The sequence below is a fragment of the Nicotiana tabacum genome, chromosome 21 (assembly GCF_000715075.1).
Source record: "Nicotiana tabacum cultivar K326 chromosome 21, ASM71507v2, whole genome shotgun sequence".
In the NCBI taxonomy this organism is placed as follows: domain Eukaryota; kingdom Viridiplantae; phylum Streptophyta; class Magnoliopsida; order Solanales; family Solanaceae; genus Nicotiana; species Nicotiana tabacum.
Window position 1 is genome coordinate 97435857 of NC_134100.1, and position 26451 is coordinate 97462307.

Below are 26451 nucleotides of genomic sequence, written 5' to 3' on the forward strand. Positions count from 1 at the left end.
CTCGGAATTCGACGATTCTTATTCCTATGAGTCACAAATAATAATACGAACCTAGTCGTTCAATCGAAACTCAATTCAGAGCTCATTTGCTCAATGTGATACCTATTTCGCTTGTTAAACAATTAACTCTTGTTTCGCGCTAAAAACTCAATCGCGACTTGATGAAATTCGACCAAACTTTTCAGATCACTCCTATAATTCATTATCAAAATTCCGGAAGTGTCGAAATCGAATTTCGATCTCTAGAACTAAAAATGGATCTTTGGATTATTACATGCTTATGCTCACAACACCAAACTCTTCCAAAACTCTTCCCCGATAGCCTGTAGTATATCAACCATAACTTCTTGTACCCAACTCTAACTACCAAACGGTTTAAATTTCTGAAAACTAGATACAAAGGGATACAACTTTTATTTTTTGTTCATTGTCAAATTACTTATAGATTACGAGATATAAGCTTCCACAGTTAGTCTTGTGCAGCAGAAATTTCTGCGATGCACACTGCTGTAGCAAAAAAACCAGCATTTAAAAATGGCCTAGAAATGGTCTGAAACCACTCCGAAACTCACCTGAGCCCCTAAGGACTCCGTTCGAACATACCAACAAGTCTTAAAATATATTACGGACTTAGTCGAGGCCTCAAATCACATCAAACAACACTAAAATCATAAATCGCACCCTAATTCAAGCCTAATGAAACTAAGAAATTTCAATTTCTATATTTGATGCCGAAACCTATCAATCAACTCCGATTGACCTTAAATTTTGCACACAAGTCATAAATGACATAACGAAGTTGTTCCAATTTCCAGAATCGGATTTCGATCTCGATATCAAAAAGTCAATTCCCCGGTCAAACTTCCAAACTTAAATTTTCTATTTTTGCCATTTCAAGCCTAATTTAGCTACAGACCTCAAAATAAATATTCGGATATACTCCTAAGTCCGAAATCACCATACGGAGCTATTGGAACCATTAGAATTCCATTCCGGGGTCGTTTACACATAATTCACCATCCGATCCATTATTTCAACTTAAGCTTCCAAAACAAGAATTGTTCGTTCAATTAAATTCCGAATCATTCGAAAACCAAACTTGACCACCCTCGCAAGTCATAATACACATTTCAAAGCTGTTCGAGACCTTAAACCACCGAACAGAACGTTAATTCTCAAAATAACACGTCGGGTCATTACATTTTCCCCCATTTAAATATACGTTCGTCCTCAAACGTGCCAAGAGTTGTTCCTAAACCTTCAAATCACTATTTCACCTTATCACGCACATACCCGGGGGCGATCCCACGCCACCCTATTCCATATACGCCTGAAAACACCACATAACTAAAAATTACTAATTTATTATTAGCCCATAAACCTTGGAATCCAATTTTCAACATCCAAAAATTCCTTTTCAAGACCCGAATCTCACATCTACATTCTGTATGAGTCTTAACAAGCTGTATTAAGCCTTAGCCATAACTCCAGATGTAGTCACATGATATATCACACAACTCGCATACTCACAATAGTTTCTAATCACTATAGCTGCTAAAAAAAACCCTGATACCGGTATTAAACCCATATCAAACAACGCCTCATTCCAAAACCTTCGTACACTACCGATAATGAAAGAAACACGCAAAATTTCATGGCCACTTACCAGATCAACAAGTCACGGAGCTTTCCCTCATTCAACAAGTACCATATCTAATTATTTAAGCCGAATTCTAATTATTCTTCCAACACGTTGTAATCAAATCTGATAGTATCCATTTTAGGTCCAATGACCTAATATCACCAAACACAACTATTCTTGTTATTCCGGTGTAATCCTACCTTTCCGGCACAGAACATTATTTAAAACCAACTCATCAAATTCTATGAGAAGAACATATGTGTGTGCATGTGCACATTCCCTTCTCCCCCCAAATTGCCCTGATTAGGCGATAGCATAGCATGTAGAGGAATGAAACACTTAATCAGATAAACTATCAAGGAAACGAAAATTCCACACACTGCACGGACAACTCACGTGCTAACAATAGAACCCGCACGGACAACTCACATGCTAATAATATAATCCGTCCGGTATAGTCCCAGGCCTCCAGTCCAAATATATCATATAGGAGAATTTAAATAGGTATACAAGTATATGATGAGTAGGATAAGATTCTCATGTTCCTGGACTGGTATAAATGACATGCTAAAGTGTAGGCATGTACAAAGTGTGCTATCGTAGCTCAAATCGAAAATCTTTCATCACTGAAGCATTTATCAAGTTCATTCAGGGATTTTAAATCCTATGTAGCCTCAATCACAACTCAAATAGCCCACGCAATGTTACAAATATGAGAAACATCATAGCTTAAAGCTCAACAGTCGATTCCAGGCTTATTATAGCCCAAACACAATCTGAGCATGGATAAATAGCCCTCTAAAAAGTCCTCAATGACTTAACCATAACACATACTATTATTTAGTTAACTTGGCCACACCTTCACAATCCGCGGCCCCGAAATAATTTTCTTCTGAGAACTCTCAGTCCCTAAATTCGTAGAACACATGAACCACCGTAACTGATCACAACTCCAGCACTCGAATGACTAAAACATCCTTCATGCGCGATCATCCCACTAGGAATACTTCCATAATTCTTCCATGTCACATAATAATAATTTGAATATTAGCACCCTATCAACCAGGTGAGTACCGCAATACCAATGAACATCTGTAAGTCAAAACACAATGCGCCTTCTGAAATGCACACCATTCTCAGGAATTACCGAGCAGTTATAACATTCATCTAAATGTCTGAAACTGACCATGTTGTCCATAATTCATGACCTTCCCTTCAAAACTGAACTGCCACCTTGTACATGCAATTCTCAATCCCACAGGATACACCGCCTCTATTAGACCATCATACAAAAAGTACGAGAATTTCATATCAACTCTGAGTCACCGATAGAATACATACCCGATTAGTTAGAAATCTTCCATCTGCTCCCTTCTAGGAGGAAATCACAATACACAATATGTTCATCACACCGGTAGAATATATCCGGATCAAACCATGGTAGAAACTACCAAGAACAATTTGAAATCTGTTTGCACATATCTAATCTATCAAAACTGAATTCCTTTAACTCGACCAAGCCACGTAGGTTACCAAACCCAAGAATATTGCCACCAAAACATCTGTAGAGCCTCACCATATCATAATTACCCCAAAAGAACCGAACATACCATTACCATACTAGTCTAGCCTACTACCCATTTGTCCTATTTTTTTCGAGTTTCTTCTGAATTACCCTCAAGTTGACACTTCTCCTTGTCAGAATACTACGATACTTACCCAAAGCTCACTATAAGACATCCTAACATAAAACCACACTGCCCTAAGGTTCATAAGCCATTGTATTCTTCTTAAACACCTCCATAAATACCACAACCGAGACATCCACTCTTAAGGACCTTATGTGAATTTAAAATTGTTCCTCTTTCCTTTCTTATATTGAAATGTAGAATCCATAGCCAAACAGAATTACCGCACGTCCCGATACCATCCAATGTAAGTAACTGATTCTAGTGATATACAAATTTGAAAAAATTTGAATTGCCACATATACATTTTGAATCCATTAGAACCCTCTCGAGAGTCATCCACTCTGCTCAAATCTAATTTGCTCCGCCCAAACGGGCCGAAAGACACGTGCTCCTTTAGCACAATCAACACTCAAAGAAGTAACTCTACCTTAACACGGCCAATCAAATTTATACTTTGTGCGCACTACATCCTTCAAAATAACAACTTAATCATTCCATAATTTTTCATATTTTCATAAAGTGTAATGTAACCCGTATCCAGGAACTTCCTTACCCGAGTCATCCTCGATCTCCACCTCTACAAGTCATAACTAACCCACAAGTATGCCTCAGACCAAAACTAAAATTTAACATATATCCATGAAATTAAATTGTCAATAGCAGGCTCCCCCACTTGGATCAAAGCTATAGAACAAAACACTCGATAACTCACAATACCCATACTTTATTACTGCCATAATACTACAGTCAGTTCAATGAAAATTTCTCTCAAGCTTATGCAACATCTACAATAAAATACCTCAATCATCTGCTAAGTTCGCATTTATTCTCGTGACAGTCAAGTCATCTTTCTCAACCAAATTCAAATTCAAATCCCAACACATACGCCCCGCTTGTAGAGAAGAAATTCTCCACTCAACAATATAAGGAACACACCTACGTAGATTACTCCGCAGGAGATAACCCACCTGGTTAGCCTCAAATTAGCATCTTGCTATACCCTTTCGCATCCACAATTACCACAGAATCACTTAATATTTCTAAGTTTGAACTCATCAACACGACATGAAAATCTACTTCACTCCACAATTAAACAATATGACAGATCCCTCAACGCACTCACAACTTAAGATTGTATGTCACATCAAAACATGAATCAAGTACCCAATAGATGACTCTTGAGTCACAAGTAAAATTTATTCGTCTCATTCAACCCACTTGAACACATCCCACATTCATATCATACTCATCATATACTCATTCAATAGCCCATCGAGCCACAAATTTCACTCCTAGGAATACTACCGAGGCATAAGTCCAAATGCACAAGTTCTCACATCTGAAACTATCGAGCTTAAGCTGCGGTCTAACCCTGACCTCAAGTCCTCCAGACTGGCCCATCACAAAAACATAAAATACTCGTCTCAAACCTCGTTCATGGAATCACAATGGGAACATCGGGTGCTTGAGCTGGCCCCGACGGCTCACTATATCTAGAATTTGCTCCTGAGCCGGAGCAATTGGTGGTACTACAAGTGCTGCTCCAACTGTTGTACGAGCTACACCTCGACCTCTACCACGACCCCGACCTCTACTACAGCCCCGGTCTCTCGCGGCCCTAACTGGTGGCACGGGTGGCTGATCATCCAATCCGGTAGTATGTGTCCTCACCATCTTGAGAGAATAGAATCGCAGAAAATTTAGTTTTCGGAACCAACAAATTCGCACGACAGAATAGAAGAAAGTGAAAATTTTCTAAGGGTTCGGTAGCCTCTTGAAGATAAGTACAGACGTCTTCATACCGATCCGCAAGACTCTACTAAGCCTGCTCATGACTCGTGAGACCTATGTAACCTAGGCTTTGATACCAACTTGTCACGACCCAAAATTCTAACCTGTCATGATGGCGCCTATCTCAATACTAGGCAAGCTCACAACCTCAATAAGCCACACCTTCTCTTAAGTTTGAAAACATAATATTTGAATTTAATAGAAAACCACACAAATCATTGACATAAAATATATTCCCAAAACCCAGTGTCACTGAATACTTGAGCATCTATATGATAACAAAGTCTGTCTGATAAAAACACTGTCTGAAAAATGTAAAACAATACAACAACTGAAAAGAAGAGAGTCAAGGTCTGCAGACACCAAGCAACTACCTTGATAGTCTCCACAAATAAAGCTCCGAAAAACTAGCAACCGCCGTGTCCGGAGGTACCTGGATCTGCACACGAGGTGCAGGGTGTAGTATGAGTACAACCAACTCAGCAAGTAACAATACTAAATAAAGAGCTGAAGATAGTGACGAGCTTCACAGCTGAGTCCAATTACAGTAATTGCCAACATAAGATTTAGGGCATGCTTTCATGTTCAACATTTAACACTCAACAATAATTTCATATCAAGTTCGACTGAAAAAGAATGAAATCATATGCATCTTCTCAGGACCACAGTCACTCAACCATTTCATTCACTCAGCACTCAGCACTCGCACTCAGTAGGTACCTGCGCTCACTGGGGGTGTACAGACTCCGGAGAGGCTCCTACAGCCCAAGCACTATAATCCTCATGGACAACTCACGTGCTATAGTATCAATATCTAGATCCGCACGGACAACTCACGTGCTGCACGGACAACTCGCGTGCTATAGTACAATGTCTGGATACGCACGGATAACTCACGTATTGTACGGACAACTCACGTGCTATAGTATAATATCTGGATCCGCACGGATAACTCACATGCTGCACAGACAACTCATGTGCTATAGTATAATATATGGATCCGCACGGATAACTCACGTGCTGCACAGACACAACTCACGCGCTATAGTATAATATATGGATTCGCACAGACAATCTCACGTGTTGCACGGACAACTCACGTGCTATAATATAATATAATATCTCACAATCAGGCCCTCGGCCTCACTCAATCATTAATCTCTCCTGTCTCTCGAGCTCTCAATGATCATGCAAATCAGCCCAAACAACAATAATATAATGCATCAATAATGAACTATAGAGATTGAGATAAAATAAACAAGTAAACTGTAACTAAGTACAAAACAATAATTTAGCAGATAATTCAACATGTGCACGACCTTTGTGGGTCCCTACAGTGCCAACACATAATCTAAACATGATTTGTGGTTCAATTTCTCTACTACATGGAGAATGTACAGATAACAACAGATTATTCAACTACACAGTTCCAGAAAATTTGACCAAGTCATAATTCCTACGGTGCACGCCCACACATCCGTCACCTAGCATGTGCGTCACCTCAAAACCGATCACATAACACATAATCCGGGGTTTCATACCCTCAGGACCAAATTTAAAATTTTTACTTATCTCGAACTGTGTACTTCTTTATTCTGCTATGCCTTTACCTCGCGAATCGGCCTCCGAACGCCTCAAATCTAGCCGCAGTTAATTCAATTTAGTCAATATTAATTTTAGGAATTCATTCCATATGAAAATACTAATTTTCCAACAGAATTCAAAATTTAACTCAAAAATTGCTCATGGGGCCCACATCCCGAAATCTGAGGAAACTCACAAAATCCAACAACCCATTCAATCACGAGTTCAACCATACCAATTTTATCAAATTCTGACAATAACTTGACCTCCAAATCTAAAATTTTCGTTCTTGAAAAGTTTTGTAAAAATCTTGATTTCTTCCATTTAAATCCGAAATAAATGATGAATATAACCATTGATTTATGAAATATAATCACTTTTGGATATAGAACACTTATCCAAGTTGAAGTCGTGAAGAAATCCTCAAAATCGCCCAAGAACCGTGCTCTAAAAATCCAAAACGAAATGAAGGAAATGACCATTTTTTGGTCCTTAAGTTTCTGCTCATCCGTCACTAAAAGTCCATTTTCCGTCACTAAAAGTCCACACCAGAACTTGCTTGCACCAACAGTTTTTTGTTTCACTAAAAAGGCTCTAACACTATCATACGAACTCGGAATTCGACAACTCTTGTTCCTATGAGTCAAAAATAATAATACGAGACTAGTCGTTCAATCAAAACTCAATTCGGAGCTCATTTTCTCAACGCGATACCAATTTCGCTCGTTAAACAATTAACTCATGTTTCGCGCTAAAAACCCAATCGCGACTTGATGAAATTAGACCAAACTTTTCAGATCACTCCTATAATTCATTATCAAAATCTTGGAAGTCTCGAAATCGAATTTCAATCTCTAGAACTAAAAATGGACCTTTGGATCATTACATGCTTATGCTCAAAACACCAAACTCTCCCAAAACTCTTCCCCGACAGCCTATAATTTATCAACCATAACATCTTGTACCCAACTCCAACTGCCAAACGGTTTAAATTTCTGAAAACTAGATACAAAGGGCTACAACTTTTTTTTGGATCATCACCAAATTCCTTATAGATTACGAGATATAAGCTTCCAAAGTCAGTCTTGTGCAACAGAAATTTCTGTGATGCACACTGATGTAGCAAAAAAACCAGCATTTAAAAATGGCCTAGAAATGGTCCGAAACCACTCCGAAACTCACCCGAACCCCTCGGGACCCCGTCCGAACATATCAACAAGTCTCAAAATATATTACGGACTTAGTCGGGGCCTCAAATCACATCAAACAACACTAAAATCACGAATTACACCCCAATTCAAGCCTAATGAAACTAAGAGATTCCAATTTCTACATTTGATGCCGAAACCTATCAAATCAACTCCGATTGACCTTCAATTTTGCACACAAGTCATAAATAACATAATGAAGTTGTTTCAATTTTCAGAATCGGATTTCGATCCCGATATCAAAAAGTCAACTCCCCGGTCAAACTTCCAAACTTAAATTTTCTATTTTTGCCATTTCAAGCCTAATTTAGCTACGAACCTCAAAATAAATATTCGGATACACTGCTAAGTCCGAAATTATCATACGGAGCTATTGGAACTATCAGAATTTTATTCCGGGGTCGTTTACACATAATTCACTATCCGGTCCATTGTTTCAACTTAAGCTTCCAAAACAAGAATTATTCTTTCAATTAAATCCCGAATCATCCGAAAACCAAACTTGATCACCCTCGTAAGTTATAATACATATTTCAAAGCTGCTCGAGACCTTAAGCCACCGAACGGAACGCTAATTCTCAAAATGACAAGTTGGGTCGCTACAAATAATCATAGAGATATAAAGTCCCCAAATACAAGTTTATTTAACGGTTAATATGGTGACTATCATGGGTGACTTGACCGTGAGAAATATACATGGATGCCAAATATCTCTGAGAGATTATAGGGGAGCTTTTGGTCATGATGAGTATGTGTTTCGAAGTAAACCAAATTTGCGAATTTCGTCTAGGATCATGCATTTACAGATCTTCGTAACTATAAGACAACTTCACATCCAAACTCTTTAACTTTCAATTATATCATGTATAAAGGTTGAACTACAAAAGAAGGTAACAGGATCTCGGTAACATTAGTCAAACAAACAAAACTTGATCAACTAACCACCACCAATATATGACTATTTCTTGATTCATAAGACCTCTATTTTTTCCTAAATCACTTCAGAACTTAATTATTAGTGGAGAAAAAGAAAAGAAACACTTTGTAGCATGACATTCCATAATTACAAAATTATTTAGAAATATAGAGTGAAAACAACAGATATCTAATTAATTTACTTTGATTTTCCTTTTTTAAAGTTTGAACAAGATTCAATTCTTTTAAATTTAACAGGTCTACATGCAAGTAAATTTATCATTCTTATACAAACACTACAAAAAATAACTGGCATTAGCTACGAACGTCGTCGCTAATCTGTCGCTAAATCACCCGTAGCTAGCAGAATTTCTTGATAATCTATCGCCAATCCGTCGCTAAATGAGATTAGCGACGAATTTTTCTGTTTAGTTACAGAATTTGTCCGTCGCTGAAATCAGATTTTTTAGTAGTGAAAATTTAAATTAGTTGACAATGGATATACGTGAAACACACGTACATAGAAGCAAGTACTATATTAAAAGCACGAAACCCCTATCGAAATATTGTTCGTCCTTTTTACCCTTCCTATATGCATTCTACATTGATATAATTGTAATTGTAATGAGAAATTTTATTTTTCAAAAAATAAAAACTCCCGTTTAGTGTTTTCTGTTGGCTAGGACTTTACTTTATTTAGGTTTATAATTCTTTAGGCTCTCCTTTGTTTATGTATAATTAGGATTTTTTATTGCGGTGTAGCTTTTCACTAGGTTTAGGATTTCTTAAGTTCTTCTCTGTTTATTATTCGTTATTGTTTGTTTGGTTCTTTATTACCAATTAATTCATGTTACTTGTCTTTGTTTAGGTTTAGCATTCACTTTATTTCTATATCTTGATAGCGCCAACATTCAGAGGTGAACTAACTTGAGATTTGAGGAAAATTTTCTACAAGTAATCTCTTCTTGAAGTTATGTAATAATAAACATGCATTCTTGATAAAAAAAAATTACAAATTGAAAGGTTATTAATTATGGATTTTATAGGACGTATGTCTCGTATATGCATGCTTGATTAAGAATTGCAAATTCAAAGGTTAATGATTACGGTTCCAGTAGCGCTTTTGGAAGGGAAGTTAGCTTATGCTTGTATTTCTTGCTATTCAACTAGGGTGATGTCTTGCTATCCATATAGAGTTAGTAAGTCTCTTAAATGGTATGACTAAAAATCAATAAAGCTTGTGCAATTCAGCCTTTTTTTTGTTGCTATGTTCATTTTTCGTACAATTAGTTCTTATATTATGTAATTCTTTCGTTGTGGTTGATTTATTGGAGATTATTATCTTGTCTGTGCTTATATTTATAAGATTTTTTATATTTTAAAAAAATAAATTGTAAATAGAAGTTTGCGTTGACGTATGTGGGTCTCCAATGCTTATAATTTATCTACACTTCATAAATCAATTTTTTAGTACAAATATTGTCACTCGTGTTTGCCTAAACACCTTCAAACGATGTGAGTTCTTTTCTGCATGTTTGTTTATGTAAGTATATTCATATATAGCTAATTATATTTCTGACATCATTGTTTTTATTTTTGCTTTTATATGAATTTACTCTTGAAATTTTCTTTAGTTCTTTAGTTAATTATATGGCTTCAAACTAATTATTATAAAAGCACCTTAGGCGCGACTTTCTTATCCAAATTAGTTTTTCAATAAGTTAATCCAAGTTCAAGTTAATATGCATAAGACTTAAGTACTAAAGTAAAAGTGATTTGAAATTTTAGTTGAAACATTAGGTGTCCAAGTATCTTAGGAGTGGTGTAAAGATGTAATTAATATTTTGTCAAACTTTTTTTAGTTGGGAATAGTTAAAAGTTATTTTTCTATTTAAGTTAGATGTAATTGCTATGAAGTTTGGCAGTAATTTTTTATCAATGTTCCAAACACACACAACTACACAAATACGAAGATTACAAATACGCTCTTGGGCAATTTTTTCAAAGCTACTTTCTCTTTAGAATTTATACTGATAATAATATCTCTAGATTTCAGGTTATGTAGTGCAGTAGTTCTTGTTATTTTTTCTAACATCATATGATTTGCTGGTCATTTGGAGAATTTCTTTGGTGTACAATTTCTTCCTTTCTTAAATATGATCGAAATTTATAATTTTTAGGAGTTTAAACTTTTATTTTTTATTCTATAACTCATCCAATTTTAATAATATTTATTTAATTCTAAGAAATTATATTTTCTGATATACAGTGTACCGTAAGACCAGTAAAGTAAAAAATTGGAAAGTTACTGTTAAACAATTTTTTTTATTTCTCTTTTTTCCGTTCTGGCCAGATAGGTGAGCTGAGGTTGTTTGTATATAGACAAAGACGTAAAGTTTTTGGAAATCCAACCATATTTTTTTCTGTTTAGACGACTTTGGATTAATCGAATTTGATTTTCTGATTTAAATTTTGTAATTTTCCCCTCAAATTTTTAATATATATAAATCTGCATGATCGGAACGGTGAAAGAGGAATTATTGTTGTTCCGACTCAGAGTAGAAATCTGAAAAAGGAAAAACATGTCTGCTGCTGCTGCTATATTGTGCGGGAAGAGATCGAACTATTTTTTTGAGGATTTTCAGTCTTCGCCGTCGTCGTCGTCTTCGCCGCCGATTCCGAAGAGAATTCGCTATTTTTCTTCGTCTTTTTCTCCGGCGAGGTCAAATTGTGATTCCGATCATTCATTTTCTGCTGTTAATATTTTCTCCGATTCTTCGGTTTCATCGTCGTCGGCACTCGATCATCTTCTCACGCTCTTTCCTGATATGGACAAACAGGTTTAGCTCCTTTTGTTTTTAACTGTTTCAATCGATTTTCTTAGTATTTTGCAATTTCGGTGTAATTTGTTTGGTGTTTCATATTGTTTCGGGATTTTTAGCTGTAAAAATCATCCATTTTTTTTTGTTTAATTATTGGACTAGCTTGATGACGAAGAAAAATATGCTTGATTTATCATCTTTAATTTAGCTATTAGATAAGCAATGTTTTCAAAAAAGGTATTGGACTTATCTTTACAAAAGAAAGTATTGGACAAGCTCCGTTGACTAAAAAAAGGCTTTCTACGTCCTTAATTTAGTTGTTTTGGGATGTAGAGAGTATATTTTGAGTGGGATAGGAACTTTTAGGTAATGTATTTCTTATGATTTTGTAACTTATATGAGTGGGAAATTGAAATGTGCCGAGGATACTGATTTTACTGGACGAAGATTTGCCTACTATTATCGGTTTGGAGAACTATTTAAACATACAAATTTGAACCGTGAAATGGTTTTAAACATTGTCTTTCATATGCTGTTTGACTGTTTGTAGTTTTAAGTTGGAGATGTATCACTCAATATTGCTAATTTTTTGCACTGTCGGAACTTGGTGCCAGCATAATTGATTTGCAGTGAGGCTAGCATATTCTCCTAGTGTTTGAAAAAGGGCTGATAAGTTGATTGGTTAACTGCTATTTCTCCACTGGTCTCCTTTAATGGAGGGAAAGAGAGCACAAGAGTTGGATAGCTTTTAGTTATCCTTGGTTTTTAGAGAAGGACAAGAGTGGGTTGCTCTAGTGATGAGCACCCTCCACTTCCAACCAAGAGGTTGTGAGTTCGAGTCACCCCAAGAGTAAGGTGGAGAGTTCTTGGAGGGAGGGAGCCGAGGGTCTATCAGAAACAGTCTCTCTACCCCAGGGTAGGGGTAAGGTCTTCATACAAACTATCCTCCTCAGACCCCACTAGTAGGATTATACTGGGTTGTTGTTGTTGTTGTTGGGGTAAGGTCTGCATACAAACTACCCTCCTCAGACCCCACTAGTGGGATTATACTGGGTTGTTGTTGTTGGATTTTAGAGAAGGTTTTGGAAAAGTTTCACACTTATCCCAAAGACATACAACTTGCTGTCTAGAGTAAAAAGAATCTTGGCCCAACTTGTGTGATCAGATTCTTTTAACTTCTAAAATGTTTTAGAATTAAAAAATTCCCGAAATCCACCAATTTTAGGTGTGGACTATCTTAGAAGGAGAGATGGACATTTTATAAGGGTATCAAACCAATTGAAGAGTATGAGGTTAAAAAAATAATTGTGCTTCTTTGAGAGCAAACGTCATGTGTTACTCTTGTAACATAACAAGAATTTGGAGCATCTGACAACATTACAACAACCAACCCAGTAGTTTCTCATAGTTTCTCACGATTGGGGTCTGGATAAAAGATGCCAAATTTCCTTTTCTACTTTAAAAGAACTGAAAAAGTGCACCGTTCTCAGAGTTACTGTTGATGCATATCATATATAATGTGCCTGATGACTTTTTAGCTAATTTAAAGCCTTGTTACGTTACGAAAAAAGAAGGAAAAATAACCAAAAAGGAAAAAACAGGTTGTTTCTTTTGTTTCCTACTGGTGGAGTTAATTTTACTTAAGTGATCCCTCATAGATGCAGATTCAAAATTCCACTCTTCATTTGTTTTATTGACATGGGGTGTAGGATTTAGAATTTGCGGTCTATTCCTATTGATTATGTGATTCAGAAATGGTACGCACTCTGATTACTGTCATCTTGTGATATCATGGACGAAGCTAACATTTGTTTTTTCATTTAAAAGAATTTCCATGGGTTGTCGATTTTGGGCATCAATGCATTTATTCACTTTAGATATCTTGAGTTCTTGATACAATTTTCTGGATTTACCTTAAAAAGAGAAAACTTAACCTAGAGATTTGATTTTTCAGTTGGTTGAGAGAGCACTTGAAGAATGCGGTGATGATCTAGATTCTGCTATCAAAAGCCTAAATGAGCTTCGCTTGGGATCTGGTGAGAATCCAAGGTCTGTGGCAGGAAGCTCTGGTGCTACCCAGGAGTCCGGCAGCCAGTTTTTTACTCAAGGTGCACATTGAATTTTGTTTCTTTGTTTCTTTGTTTCTTATTGATGATATGTTCTTGCCCCTTTTTGAGGCAGTTGCCTCGACTGAGATCATTTTGTCCAACCTACATGTAAAAAAATTTCAACTTCTTACCCATTGTACTACGCCTTATTGTTGATCTCTTTGTAATTCTCAGCAGATCCATGTAATGTCATCATTCATCTGTCTAAAACTCTGCTCCTGCTTATGCCCACCTGATGTATCGTTATTGATTTTCCCATTTTCCAAATGTTTGTCAGTGTCCTGTCAACTCACCTACTTATGCTTTATAACGTTTTATCAATTTTGGAAATATTTCAATCACAAATGTCTAAGTAACTGCTTATCATTTAATGCTTCACAATTGGTGGTTTTTGGTGCTCTTTAAACTGAGCATGTGGTCACTTCTGGTCCATATTATCGACTCGTTATCTTGCTTTTGTTCCGTGAATTTCAAACTTGTACTATTGCTTGATATAGTTGGTAGAGGTTTGTCTGCTCCTTGATTTATGTGCAAACGAACCTCCACTTTATAAATCTTAACCCAACTAACTATTGAAGTGTCTAATAACATGGTCCTTCTTGTGATAACTTCACCTCCTCAACTTTTTTTCCTTTGATGCATATTCCTTGTATTAGTTTATACAGACATTACTCAGTTACTTTTATTTCGGTCGTGGTGAAGGGCCTAGTAATATTGTGTCATTGAGTGGAAGTATGAGAAAACAATTGGTAGTTATATAGGACGCTAAACAATGACAGTACGTTATTTATGCTTGTGATTCGACTAAAAAGTTTGACAAGTCAATAAGGGAATCAAGTGTTAGTTCAAGACTGACGCTCTCTGTTCATGATTCAGTTAAATTTGGTCAAGGCTAGCTGTTTAGTTTACCGTAACATAAATTTCATGTTTTCTGAAAGACATAGTTGCCAATCCCCTTAATTTTTGATCTTGTCATCAGTCAATGGGAGTTAAATTACTGATACAACTCCTGCATTATCCGTGTGCTTCTTCTCATGCAAAATGGGTCACTCTAGGCCATGGACGTGTTACTGCTAAAAAAATGCGCCGAAATGACCCTGTTATGAAAAGATGGCAAAACTTAAAGAAGTAGCTTTTTTATCATAAAGTTAAACTGTTTCCTGCCTTGCTTTGCTGAATGCATCTGAAAATTGTGTAATTTATGTCTCCTTCTTGATCCACTTGCTGTTATTGATATTCACCATGATGTCAAGCTGTATCAGTACATTCACTGGGTGATTTTCTAGCATAATTCTACTTTTCCCTTTACATAGACATAGTTCCTTCACTTTATTGCAGGTACAGCTACAACTAATGGTGACACCACACCTGCAGAGGATTTATCTGCTGCAGAAGTAGTGCATATGGACAGTACAGAATGGGTGGAACTCTTCGTCAGAGAGATGATGAGTGCGTCAAATATAGATGATGCTAAAGCCCGTGCCTCACGAGCTCTTGAGGTGTTGGAGAAGTCCATATGTGCCCGTGCAACAGAGGCAACAGCTTGCAGTTTCCAGCAGGTGGTCCTCGAATGCTCTTTCAGTAATTTTAATATTCCCGCATTATAAACACCTGACATCTCTTTTATCTTTGTTTTTCTATTTTACTTGCTCACACTACTGTAGTTGGATGCACGAGGTGCTTAAATGCTCATATTATCGTTTTTTATTTTCTTTATCTTGTCTACACTTGCTATGGGCATTAAGTGCAAAGTTGCTTTTGGATACTTCAATAGCAGGTGGATGAATGGAAGTAGCGAAGAACAAATTGCATGAACATAAGAGGAAAGAAGAAAATAAGAATGAAATATACATGAAGGAGAAAGTTCTTGTGAAAGGGAGAGATGTTTAGATCTTGAGCAGTTGTTTTTGATTGGGTCTGGTGATTGTCATATTTAGTAGTGTGTCTTTTTTTAGTCATTTCATGTCCCCCTTCACCTCCCTGCTGCTTATAAAAATCAATGCTTGTGAGGGTAGTGTGTGTGCTGGCATAGTTCCATAGCCCAGATTAATTATCTTGTTTATTCTGGTCTGTTACTTCTATTTTATTCTACTATATTTTGTAAATAAAAAATCAGATGCTTATAATTTGGTAGTGATAACAGGAGAACATAATGCTGAAGCAACAGTTTGAAGCTCTTATACAAGAGAATGCTGTTTTAAAGCGAGCAGTTGCCATCCAGCATGAGCGTCAGAAGGAGTTCGAGGATAGAGGGCACGAGTTGAATCAGCTGAAGCAGTCGGTGGCTCAGTACCAGGAGCAGCTTAGAACCCTTGAGGTGAAATCCTCTTAAATCTGATATGATGTTTTTGTTGTTTATTTATTGGCTGGAAATCTATTGCATTTGCTTTGCACTCATCCTCACTGTGACCAAACATCAAAGATATTAAAGAAAAGGAAAAGAATAATGGATCAAAATCTGGTTTTCATTCTTTAAAGCATGCTTTCTCCTATGAAGCTGGGGAATGCAAATCCCTGCTGAAATAGTTGGAAGAAGGGAAAGGGTTCGCCCTTTTCGTTCATCTGAGAGGTCAAACCCAATTTTAGTTTGCACTATTGCGAACTAACGCACCCATGACAGTTAACTGCTTGTCTGGATTTGTGATTCTGATTTAGCATCGTTTTCTTGCTATTCCACTTCTCACGTATGACAATGTAGTGATTGTTTGACCTTTCCATGTCGTCAGGTTAATAACTATGCTCTCTCGATGCACCTCAAGCAAGCTCAACAAAGCAACTCTATTCCCGGGCGTTTCAACCCTGATATCTTTTAGTATGTATCATGTCCTTATTGACTGTATAATCTATAGGATAGCAACAGTAATCTCCTATTGACACAGTTGTTACAAGTGTCTCTAACGATAAAATTAAGCTAGAACTTCTGTTTATTTGATTAAGGTGCCCTGCTGAAGTTATTAGCGGAAGGGTACTTGTATCATTTATAGACAAGTTTTTATTGGCTTTTCTCCAATTCTTTCAATTAGAATCGAAGTTCATACATTTCCGAGCTTCTTCTAGTGATAAGAAACTATTTTAACACTGTTTCTATGCTTTAATTTTTTGTTCGGTTTGATTTCTTTTCCATTTTATATGTCACATTCGGGGTACTCTTCCATTGCTCCAATAATTAACCTTTTTCGTTTAATAAATTCTTCATTGTTAAGTAATATGAAGTGTCCCAGTTCTTGTTTTGTCCTTGTCGCTGAGTTGTGTTCTGATGAATACTTTAAACTATAAATAAAGATTGCTCTCTAATAAAACCTTTTTACTTTGCCTAATTTATAAAGGAGAAAGGACCCATTTCTCTTGGACAAGGGGAAAGGGGTTGGGGGCGCGATGTTTATAAAAAATTGAACTTAGCATAGGTTAAAACGCTCTCTTATGTCTACACTTTTGACATATCACAAGCAGATACAGGAGTGAAATCCTTTGTAGTTGCTCTTATACACAATCGATGTTTACACTAAACGAATAAATGCTAGACATTTGTCTTGCATACACGATAATTAAGTGACATGTATTTTCACTTAATTTTGTAACTCTTAATTGTTTGGCTTGATATAAATGCCGTGTGGCTCTGTGTAGGTAAATATTTAGTACCAAGTGCTGAACAAGTGTACATATTTGATCAATACTTGAATGGAGACCCAGGTCAGTTGTCATATCTGATCCTTCTCCTACATATTCATGGGTACCCCCAACTCCAGGGGTTGAAAAAGGACAAAAAAGAAAGAAAGGAAGATCATGAAAACAAAAGAAATACTGTGTGGCATAGTGATCGATAAAGTTGGTGCAAACTTCCAATATACAGGTAAGCTGGCCGGACGATAAAAAAGAGGAAAGAGTCATATCTAATTGCTAACAGAAGCAACTTAATTTGAAATAGTTTTAAGAGAAACTAAATATACTATCATGCATACAAATATCTTTGGTTTTCTAACCAAACCATAATGGAGACTACTAGAGTTTTGCATAGCTTGCAACAAAGGTCATTTTTCAATAATTGGTTTCTTGAAAAGCCTTGAGAAGATATAGAAAAGGAGGGTTAATTTTGCATGATTGCTCAAGAAATTGGAACAAGAGTTCCACAACCTTTGATCATCTTTTTGAACTCATCAAAATTCACCATTCCATCTCCATCCACATCAACTTTCCTTATCATCTCCTTACAATAATCCAACTTCTTCCCTTGTCTCAACCCTAAAGATGAAAGAATCTTACTCAATTCTTCTTCTGATATTAATCCATCTTTATCATAATCAAACACATCAAAAGCATCCTTAAGATCTTTCTCTCTGTTTGCTTCTTCTTCTTCTTCATTCATTTCTCCTTCATTCACTGTCTCTGTTCCCAAGAAAGTGTGGCAAAGTTGATAGAACTCATCAAGATCAATTAAACCATCATTGTTGGAATCAACTTTCTCAACCATATCAACAATATCTTTATCCTCAATGAAAATCCCAATATTCTTTAGAGATAACTTCAATTCTTGCTTGGTTATGTAACCATCATTATTCTTGTCAAAAGTTGCAAAAATACTTCTCAATTCAAGCTTGTAATTGTTAGAGCTTGTGCTTTTGATGCTGCTGTTTTTCATCTTCTTTTCATCCATACTTCTTGAGGTTGAACATGTTGTACTTATGCTCTTCTCATGGAGAGGTGGAGATTTTAGAGAGATTGATTGAATCCATGTTTGGAACTTTTCTTTTGGGAAATTTAAAAGAGTTATGATAAGTCCAATAATGAAGAGAATTGCTAAGAAAAGAATGCTTAGTACTGTCGACATCTTTATTTTGCTTTATGAGTTCTTGAAGTTCAATGGGGGTAGAGGAAGAAGAAAATGGAAGAGGAATATTAAGGTGATAGAGATGGAGAGTTGCGCTTAAATGGAGAAAGGATAGAGGGGCAAATTCTTAACTGATAGTAACCCTAATTTAGTAAGACAGAAAATCAACTAATTTATTGACCGTGGCAATTCAAAATTTTATGATTTGTTTTTTATGATGTCATATAAATTAAATCTTTAACAGAAACATTAGAAGTACAGAAAGTATTATATTTCGCACAACGTGTGGGGTTCCTGCATACTAATTTGTTGATTTTCTTTAGTAGTTTTTATTACTTCTTTTTGGTGGAAGCACTTTGTGCAACGTGTGGGGTTCTTGCATTGTAATTAATTGATTTTCTTTTAATTTTTAGTCTTTTTGGGATAACTTGAGCTTCCCTAGTGCTAGCTTAGAACCTGATGAATAAACGAAAAGTTATTGAATAGAAATTTTATATCAAAATAGTATGAAATATGTAAATTTTGATATAGTTAATTACAAGGACAAATCTCAAGCTATAAGAAAAAAAAAATGTAAAGCAACTTTTGCTCATGCATGATTATTAGGCATATTATAGTCCCATTTTGGTCTCCTATTTTCTTGACTTCATTGTTTCTATAATTATTGATTTCTTTCCTTTTCCTTTAAACAGCCTTTTTTTTTTCTATTTATATTCCAACCATGACTTTTGGTGGACCGATAATAAATATTCTTTCAATTAAACATATTTAATAAATATTAGTATAATACCAATAAAGAGGAGATCATCAATATATATATATATATATATATATATATATATATATATATATATATATATATATATATATATATATAAACCTTTTGATTGGAAAAGGTTACCTCTTTGAGAGTAAAATACAAATTGGAATGCGTTTTACCTAGGCAAAGAATCTTCCTTTAATTTTCATGTTCAATTATTTGTAAAATTAAATAAGTTATAAATTGAAGCTGGCAGGTATATATAAAATTATATACTATATAATAACATCATATGACCTGCAAAGTTTCATATTTTTCTTCTTTTATTCTCTTTCAAGCTAGTTAAGTGAATATGATCATTTATAAATAAGTTAGTTTATCAGTCGTAGCAATCCTCAGAATAATAAAAAGTAATGCTTGGAATACATTGTAATTGTATGATAGAATCTCACTTATTTTAATTGTCATTTGGGTTGTATATACTCCCTACTTAATTTTTAGTGGCATTTACCAAATAAAGTTTTCCTGTGGATTTTAACCAGACAATAAAGTGTTCCCCTAATGATTCTATTATAATATTGTGGTGGAGTAATAAATACTTATTTATTATTAATCAGATATTTTGAGTTCGAGCATTGGTTATAGAATCGCCTTTAGTATAGAGTATTTTACCTCTAAAATCGGGCTTTTCGGTACAAATTTGAATTAGTTGGAAATCTGAATTAGTTGGATCCCAAAGCGGGTACCGGATCTCGAATGAGAAACCAAAAAAGAAAAAAACTCTATTACAGCATCGATACTTTGCTTAACCATCATGCATAGATTGATTTGATTTGGAATGTTGGATTCTTCACTCAACCTCCCACAACCCCAAGCCCCCCACCCCAACCCCATAATAATATTTATAAAAGTTCACCCGACACATTGTTAGATCACGTTTGCCCATAATAAATTGGGATTGTTACACAAATAGCCCGTCGGATTTAATATTTGCTTTTTCTAGCTGGTATATATATATTATACATTGATTATACATAGTTATGCATATATTATACATAAATTTTATATATATATATATATATATATATATATATATATATATATATATATATATATATATAATATCCATCAGCTATTTATAGTTAGAAATTTGGCTCCAAGGACTTTTGGGCTAATGTTTGGACAATAAGGATTTGTTTTCCACCCTACAAAACTGAGGCCTAAAAACTCTTTGCTTCACAACACCGTTCAACAAAGCCCAATCTCTCTAAATGGTGGCCCAACAAGCTTTGATAGTTGATTTATCTTTAGTTATACATAATTTTTCTACATGCTGATAGCAGGCATAACTTATTGAGGAATTTTCATAAAAACTATAGTTTAGAGTCTTAGTAACTATAGTTTGTCTAATTATCATTCGCAATTACTGTTTAATTGTTACCAGCTTATTGTAACAACCCGACCGGTCGTTTTGAGCATTTACGCTCCTTTTAACTATTTGAAGTCTTGAATAATTTCCTACGAGGTATTATGACTTGTGTGAATTGTTGGTTTTGGTTTTAAGGTATTTCAGAATTAGCTTGGAAGCTTAAGTTGAAATAGTTGACCGGATATTGACTTATGTGTAAACGACCTCAGAATTTAATTCTGATGATTCCAATAGCTCCGTATGGTGATTTTGGACTTAGGAGTGTGTCCGAAAAATTATTTGGAGGTCCGTAGTGGAATTAAGCTTGAAATGCCGAAAGTTGAATTTTGGAAAGTTTGACCGGAGGTTGACTTTTTGATATCGAGGTCGGAATCCGATTCTGGAAATTTGAATAGCTTCGTTATGTCATTTATGACTTGTGTGCAAAATTTAAAGTCATTCCGGATTGATTTGATGTATTTCTGCACAAAATATAGAATTTAAAAGTTTAAAGTTCATTAGGCTTGAATTGGGGCATGATTCGTGGTTTTAGCGTTGTTTGATGTGATTCGAGGCTTCGACTAAGTTCGTATGATGTTTTAGGACTTGTTGGTATAATTGGTTGAGGTCCCGAGGAGCTCGAGTGAGTTTAAGGGTGGTTTCAGACCATTTCTAGGCCATTCTTAGTTGCTGATTTTTGGCCACAAAGGTATGCATCGCTATCACGGACAAATGGTCACTATCGCGAAGAGCAATTTTGCTGTTTGGGCACTGTGAATCGCGATCACGTAGAGAAAAATCCTGTTGCACTGACCCGATTTTGGAAGCTTATATCCTGCAATCTATAAGGAATTTGGAGATGATCCAAAAATGAAAGTTGTAGCCCTTGATGTCTAATTTTCAGAAATATAAACTAATTGTCATTTGGAGTTGTGTACAAAATATTATGGTAGATACACTACAAGCTATCCGGAAAGATTTTGGAAATTTCTGTTGCATAGGGCTGACTTTGGAAGCTTATATCTCGAACTCTATAAAGAATCAGGAGATGAGCAGCAAATGCAAGTTATAGCCCTTGGTGTCTAGTTTTCAGAAAGTTAAACCATTTACAATTTGGAGTTTTGTACAAAACGTTATGACCATTATACTGGAGGCTGCCTGGAAGATATTGGGGAGTTTGTTCTTCGCGATCGCGAAGAGCAATTTTGGGACTGAAAATTTTTGTGCTTTGCGATCTCGAAGAGTAAATACCTGCGCAGTAGCTATATTTTGAAGTTTCAGCCATTTTTAATATATTTGGAGCTATGAAGCTCGGATTGAAGCGATTTTCACCATATGGATTGGGGTAAGTGTTCTATATCCGAAAGTGATTATACTTCATGATTCTATGGTTATATTCATCATTTATTTCAGATATAAATGGAAGAAATCAAGATTTTTGCAAAATCTTCCAAAAACAAAAATTTAAGATTTGGAGGTCGAGTTGTTATCGGAATTTGATAAAATTGGTATGGTTGAACTCGTATCGGAATGGGTGTTCGAATTTTGTAACTTTTGTCGGGTTCCGAGGCGTGAGCCCCACGGGCGATTTTTGAGCTAAAATTTCAAATTTTTATGAAAAATTAGCATTTTCTTAAGGAATTAATTCCATTAAATTTTATTGACCGAAACGAATTAATTGTGACTAGATTCGAGACATTCAGAGGCCGATTTGCGAGGCAAGGGCATAGCAGAGTAAAGAATTTCACACACTGAGGTAAGTAACAGTTTTAAATTTGGTCATGAGGGTATGAAACCCTGAATTTTGGTATCATGTGATTATTTTGGAGGTAACGCACATGCTAGGTGACGGGCGTGTGGGCGTACACCGAAGGGATTGTGACTTGGTCCGTCCCGGGAAACTGTAAAGTTGAATAATTTATTGTTAGCTATATGCTCTCTATGTGTTGATAAAATTTGACTGTAAATCATGTTAGAAATCATGCTTAGGCTATGTGATAGTACTGTTGGGACCCACAGAGGCCGCGTACTTGTTGAATTGCCTGCTAAATGCTATATGTACTCAGTCTCAGCTTTTACTTGCACATTTTATCTCAGTCTCTGTTATTATTATTGATACATCATATCATTGTTGTTTGGGCTGATTTCATGATTATTAAGAGCCCGAGAGACTGGAGAGATTTATGACTGAGTGAGGTCGAGGGCCTGATTGTAAGATATTGATACTATAGCATGTGAGTTGTCCGTGCAGATCCTTATATTATACTATAGCACGTGAGTTGGTCGTGCAACACGTGAGTTGGCCGCGCGGATCCTTATATTATACTATAGCACGTGAGTTGGCCGTGCAGCACGTGAGTTATGCAGATCCAGATATTTATATTATGGCACGTGAGTTGTTCGTGCAGATTATAGCGCTTGGACTGTAAGAGCCCCTCCGGAGTCTGTACACCCCCAGTGAGTGCGGGTACCCATGGAGAGTGAGTAATGAGGGCTGGGAACCCAGTGAGTGATGAGGGCTGGGAACCTAGTGAGTGATGAGAGCTGGGAGTCCAGTGAGTGATTGTTGTCCTCAGAGGTTGTACTTGATTTCCCTTTGTTGTTGCACTTAATTGCTATCTGTCATTATGGTGAAATCTCTGAAAGATTTTTATATACGGATTACATGAATAGGAATTGTATAAAAATTGATTTGACATTAAACTGTCAGATTTGATAGCATGTCTATTCTTTGCTGGAATTACTGAAAATGAACCATAACTGTGTAGCTCGTTACTATCTCCAGTTCCTTATTTATTATTGTTACTTGCTGAGTTGGTTGTACTCACACTACACCTTGCACTTCGTGTGCAGATCTAGGTGTTCCCGGACATAGCGGGTGTTGATCCGTTCGCGCAATTGATTTTCAGGAGATTTTGAGGTAGCTGTTGTGTTCCGCAGACCTTGTCTCTCCTTCTCCATCTCTTTGTTTATTTTATTTGGTCTCAGACTATTATAGACCGTATTTTCCAAACTTGTATTTAGATTAGATGCTCATGTACTAAGTGACACCGGGTTTTGGGAGTGATATATTTGAAATTTTGAGATTTCTTCCGCTGAATTTAATTATTTTGTTTTCAAACTTGAGAGAAATTATGATTTATTGAGATTTTCGGCTTTTCTAGTATTGAGATTGGCGCCATCACGACGGGTGAGATTTTGGATCGTGACAAGTTGGTATCAGAGCTTTAGGTGACATAGGTCTTACGAGTCATGAGCAGGTTTAGTAAAGTCTTGCGGATCGGTACAGAGACGTCTGTACCTATCTTCGAGAGGCTACCGAACCCTTAGAAAAATTTCACTTTTTTGTATTCTATCGTGCGTAATTGATTCAGCTTGAAACATAACTCTTTGAATTCCTTTCACGCATTCGTATGCGTACATGAGCGCTCGGTATCAGCTGTGCATCACCGGCTTGTGATTCTATGAACGAGGTTCAAGATGTGTATTCTGTGTTTTGGTGATGGGCCAGTCTGAAAGATTTGAGGCCAGGTTTATACCGCAGCTTAGGCTCGGTAGTTTCAGTTGTTATCTATACATTTGGACTCATATGTCCGGTAATGTCCTTACGAGTGGAATTTGTGGATCGATGAATGATGGAATGGCTTTTTTTTTGAGAATGATTTAACTACGGGATGTGTTAAGACGATTTGAATGTGACGAGAAGTGTTTCCTTGAAATGTAAAGGAAGGCCATTGGGTGCTTTATTTTCGTTTTGATGTGACGTATAATCTCGAGTGTGAGTGTTTTGAAAGATCTGTCACGTTGTTAAATTTTGGGGCAAATTAAATTTTCGTGTGTGATTAATGAGTTTGGACTCAGAAAGATTAAGTGATTTCATAGTAATTGTGGCTGCGAAAGGGTATAACAATATTCCAATTTGAGACTACGCAGGTGGATAATCCCCTGCGCAGTAATTTATGTAAGTGTGTTCCTTATGATGCGAATAGAGAGCTTCTTTTCTGCCAGCGAGGTGTATATGTTGGGTCTTGAATTTGAATCTGGTTGAGAAAGTTGACTTGAGTGTTAAGAGAATGAATGCGAGATTAGCGGGTGATTGAGGTATTTTATGGCTGGTGTGTCTTGATCTTGAGAAGAATTTTCGTTGAACTGACTGCGGTATTAAGACAGTAATAAAGTATGGGTATTGTGAGTTATCAAGTATTTTAATCTATGGCTTTGAGCCAAGTGGGGGAGCCTGTTATTGACAATTCAATTCATGGTTATATGTTAAAATGTTAGTTGGTCTAAAGTATACTTGGAGATCAGTGATGACTTGCAGAGGTGGAGTTCGAGAATGACTCGAGTAAGAAAATTTCCTGAATACGGGATATAATGTACTTATGAAAATATGAAAATTTTGGAATGATTAAGTTGTTATTTTGAAGGATGTAGTGCACGCGAAGTATGAATTTGATTGGTCGTATTAAAACAGGGTTATTTATTTGAGTGTTGATTGTGCTAAAGGAGAACATGTTTTTTGGCCCGTTTGGGGCGGAGAAATTAGATTTGAGTAGAATGGATGATTCTCGAGAAGGTTCTAATGGATTCAAAATGTATATGCGAAATTGAAAATTTTTCGAATTTGTATATCACTAGAATCAGTTACTTATATTGGATGGTATGGGGACGTACGGTAATTCTGTTTGACTATGGATTCTACATTTTCAGTATAAGAAAAGAAAGAAGAACAATTTTAAATTCGCATAAGGTATTTTCAGAGTGAATGTTACGGTTGAGGTATTTATGAAGGTGCTTAAGAAGAATACAGTAGCTTATGGGCCTTATGGCGATGTAGTTTTATGTTAGGATGTCTTGTAGTGAGCTTGGGTAAGGATAGTAGTGTTTTTACAAGAAGAAATGTCAACCTGAGGGTGATTCAGAAGAAACTCAGAGAAAATAGGACAAATGGGTAACATGATGGATCAATATGGTAATGGTATGCTCGGTTCTTTTGGTTCATATGATGATGTGGGGCTTTACGGGTGTTTGGTGGCAATACTCTTGGATTTGGCAACTTGTGTGGCTTGGTGGAGTTAGAGGAATTCAGTTCTGATAGCTTGGTTATGTGCAAATGGATTTCAAAGTGTTCTTAATGGTTTCTACTATGGACTGAATCGGATATATTCTACCGGTGTAGGGAACATGTTGTGTATTATAAATTCCTCCTGGAAGGAAGCAAGATGAAGGTTACTGAATGACCGGGTATGTAATTTGCTTGTTACCCAAAGTTGATAATGATATTCTCGTGCTTGTCACATGATGACATGATAGATGTGGTGTGTGGCGCGGGATTAAGATTTACATGTACAAGGTGGAAGCTCATTCTTGAAAGGAAGATCACGAATTTTGGACAGAATGGTCAATTTCAGATAATTAGATGAATGTTATAACTACTCGGTAATCCCTGAGAAGGGTGCACATTTCAAAAGCGCATTGTGTTTTGACTTACGGATATTCATTGGTATTGCAGTACTCACCTGGTTGATAGACTGCTGATATTCAAATTATTGCTATGTGGCACGAAAGAATTATGAAAGTATTCCTTATGGGAAGATCATGAATGGAAGATGTGTTAGTCATTCTAGTGCTGGAGTTGGGATCAGTTACGGTGATTCGTGTGTTTGATGAATTTGGAGACTGGGAGTTCTCAGAAGT

At 36.2% G+C, this 26451-nt stretch overlaps 2 protein-coding genes and 1 long non-coding RNA gene across 3 annotated transcripts; 2 read left to right on the forward strand and 1 right to left on the reverse strand.

Annotated features, from left to right (window-relative positions):
• The first annotated feature begins 10968 nt into the window (after window positions 1–10968).
• On the forward strand, window positions 10969–16800 carry LOC107774870 (uncharacterized). Its single transcript, XM_016594524.2, has 5 exons — window positions 10969–11671; window positions 13608–13761; window positions 15100–15320; window positions 15905–16078; window positions 16488–16800. The coding sequence occupies exons 1-5, from the start codon at window positions 11414–11416 to the stop codon at window positions 16572–16574; spliced, it is 894 nt and encodes a 297-aa protein (XP_016450010.1). The 5' UTR covers window positions 10969–11413; the 3' UTR covers window positions 16575–16800.
• A 747-nt stretch (window positions 16801–17547) lies between these two features.
• LOC107774876 (calmodulin-like protein 3) lies at window positions 17548–18902 on the reverse strand. The gene has a single exon (XM_016594533.2). It carries the CDS (start codon window positions 18584–18586, stop codon window positions 17864–17866), a length of 723 nt encoding a protein of 240 aa, XP_016450019.1. The 5' UTR covers window positions 18587–18902; the 3' UTR covers window positions 17548–17863.
• Window positions 18903–20539: 1637 nt separating this feature from the next.
• On the forward strand, window positions 20540–23875 carry LOC142175479 (uncharacterized). Its single transcript, XR_012704549.1, has 3 exons — window positions 20540–22099; window positions 22443–22510; window positions 23608–23875. It is a non-coding gene; the product is annotated as an uncharacterized LOC142175479 (long non-coding RNA).
• Window positions 23876–26451: the final 2576 nt, after the last annotated feature.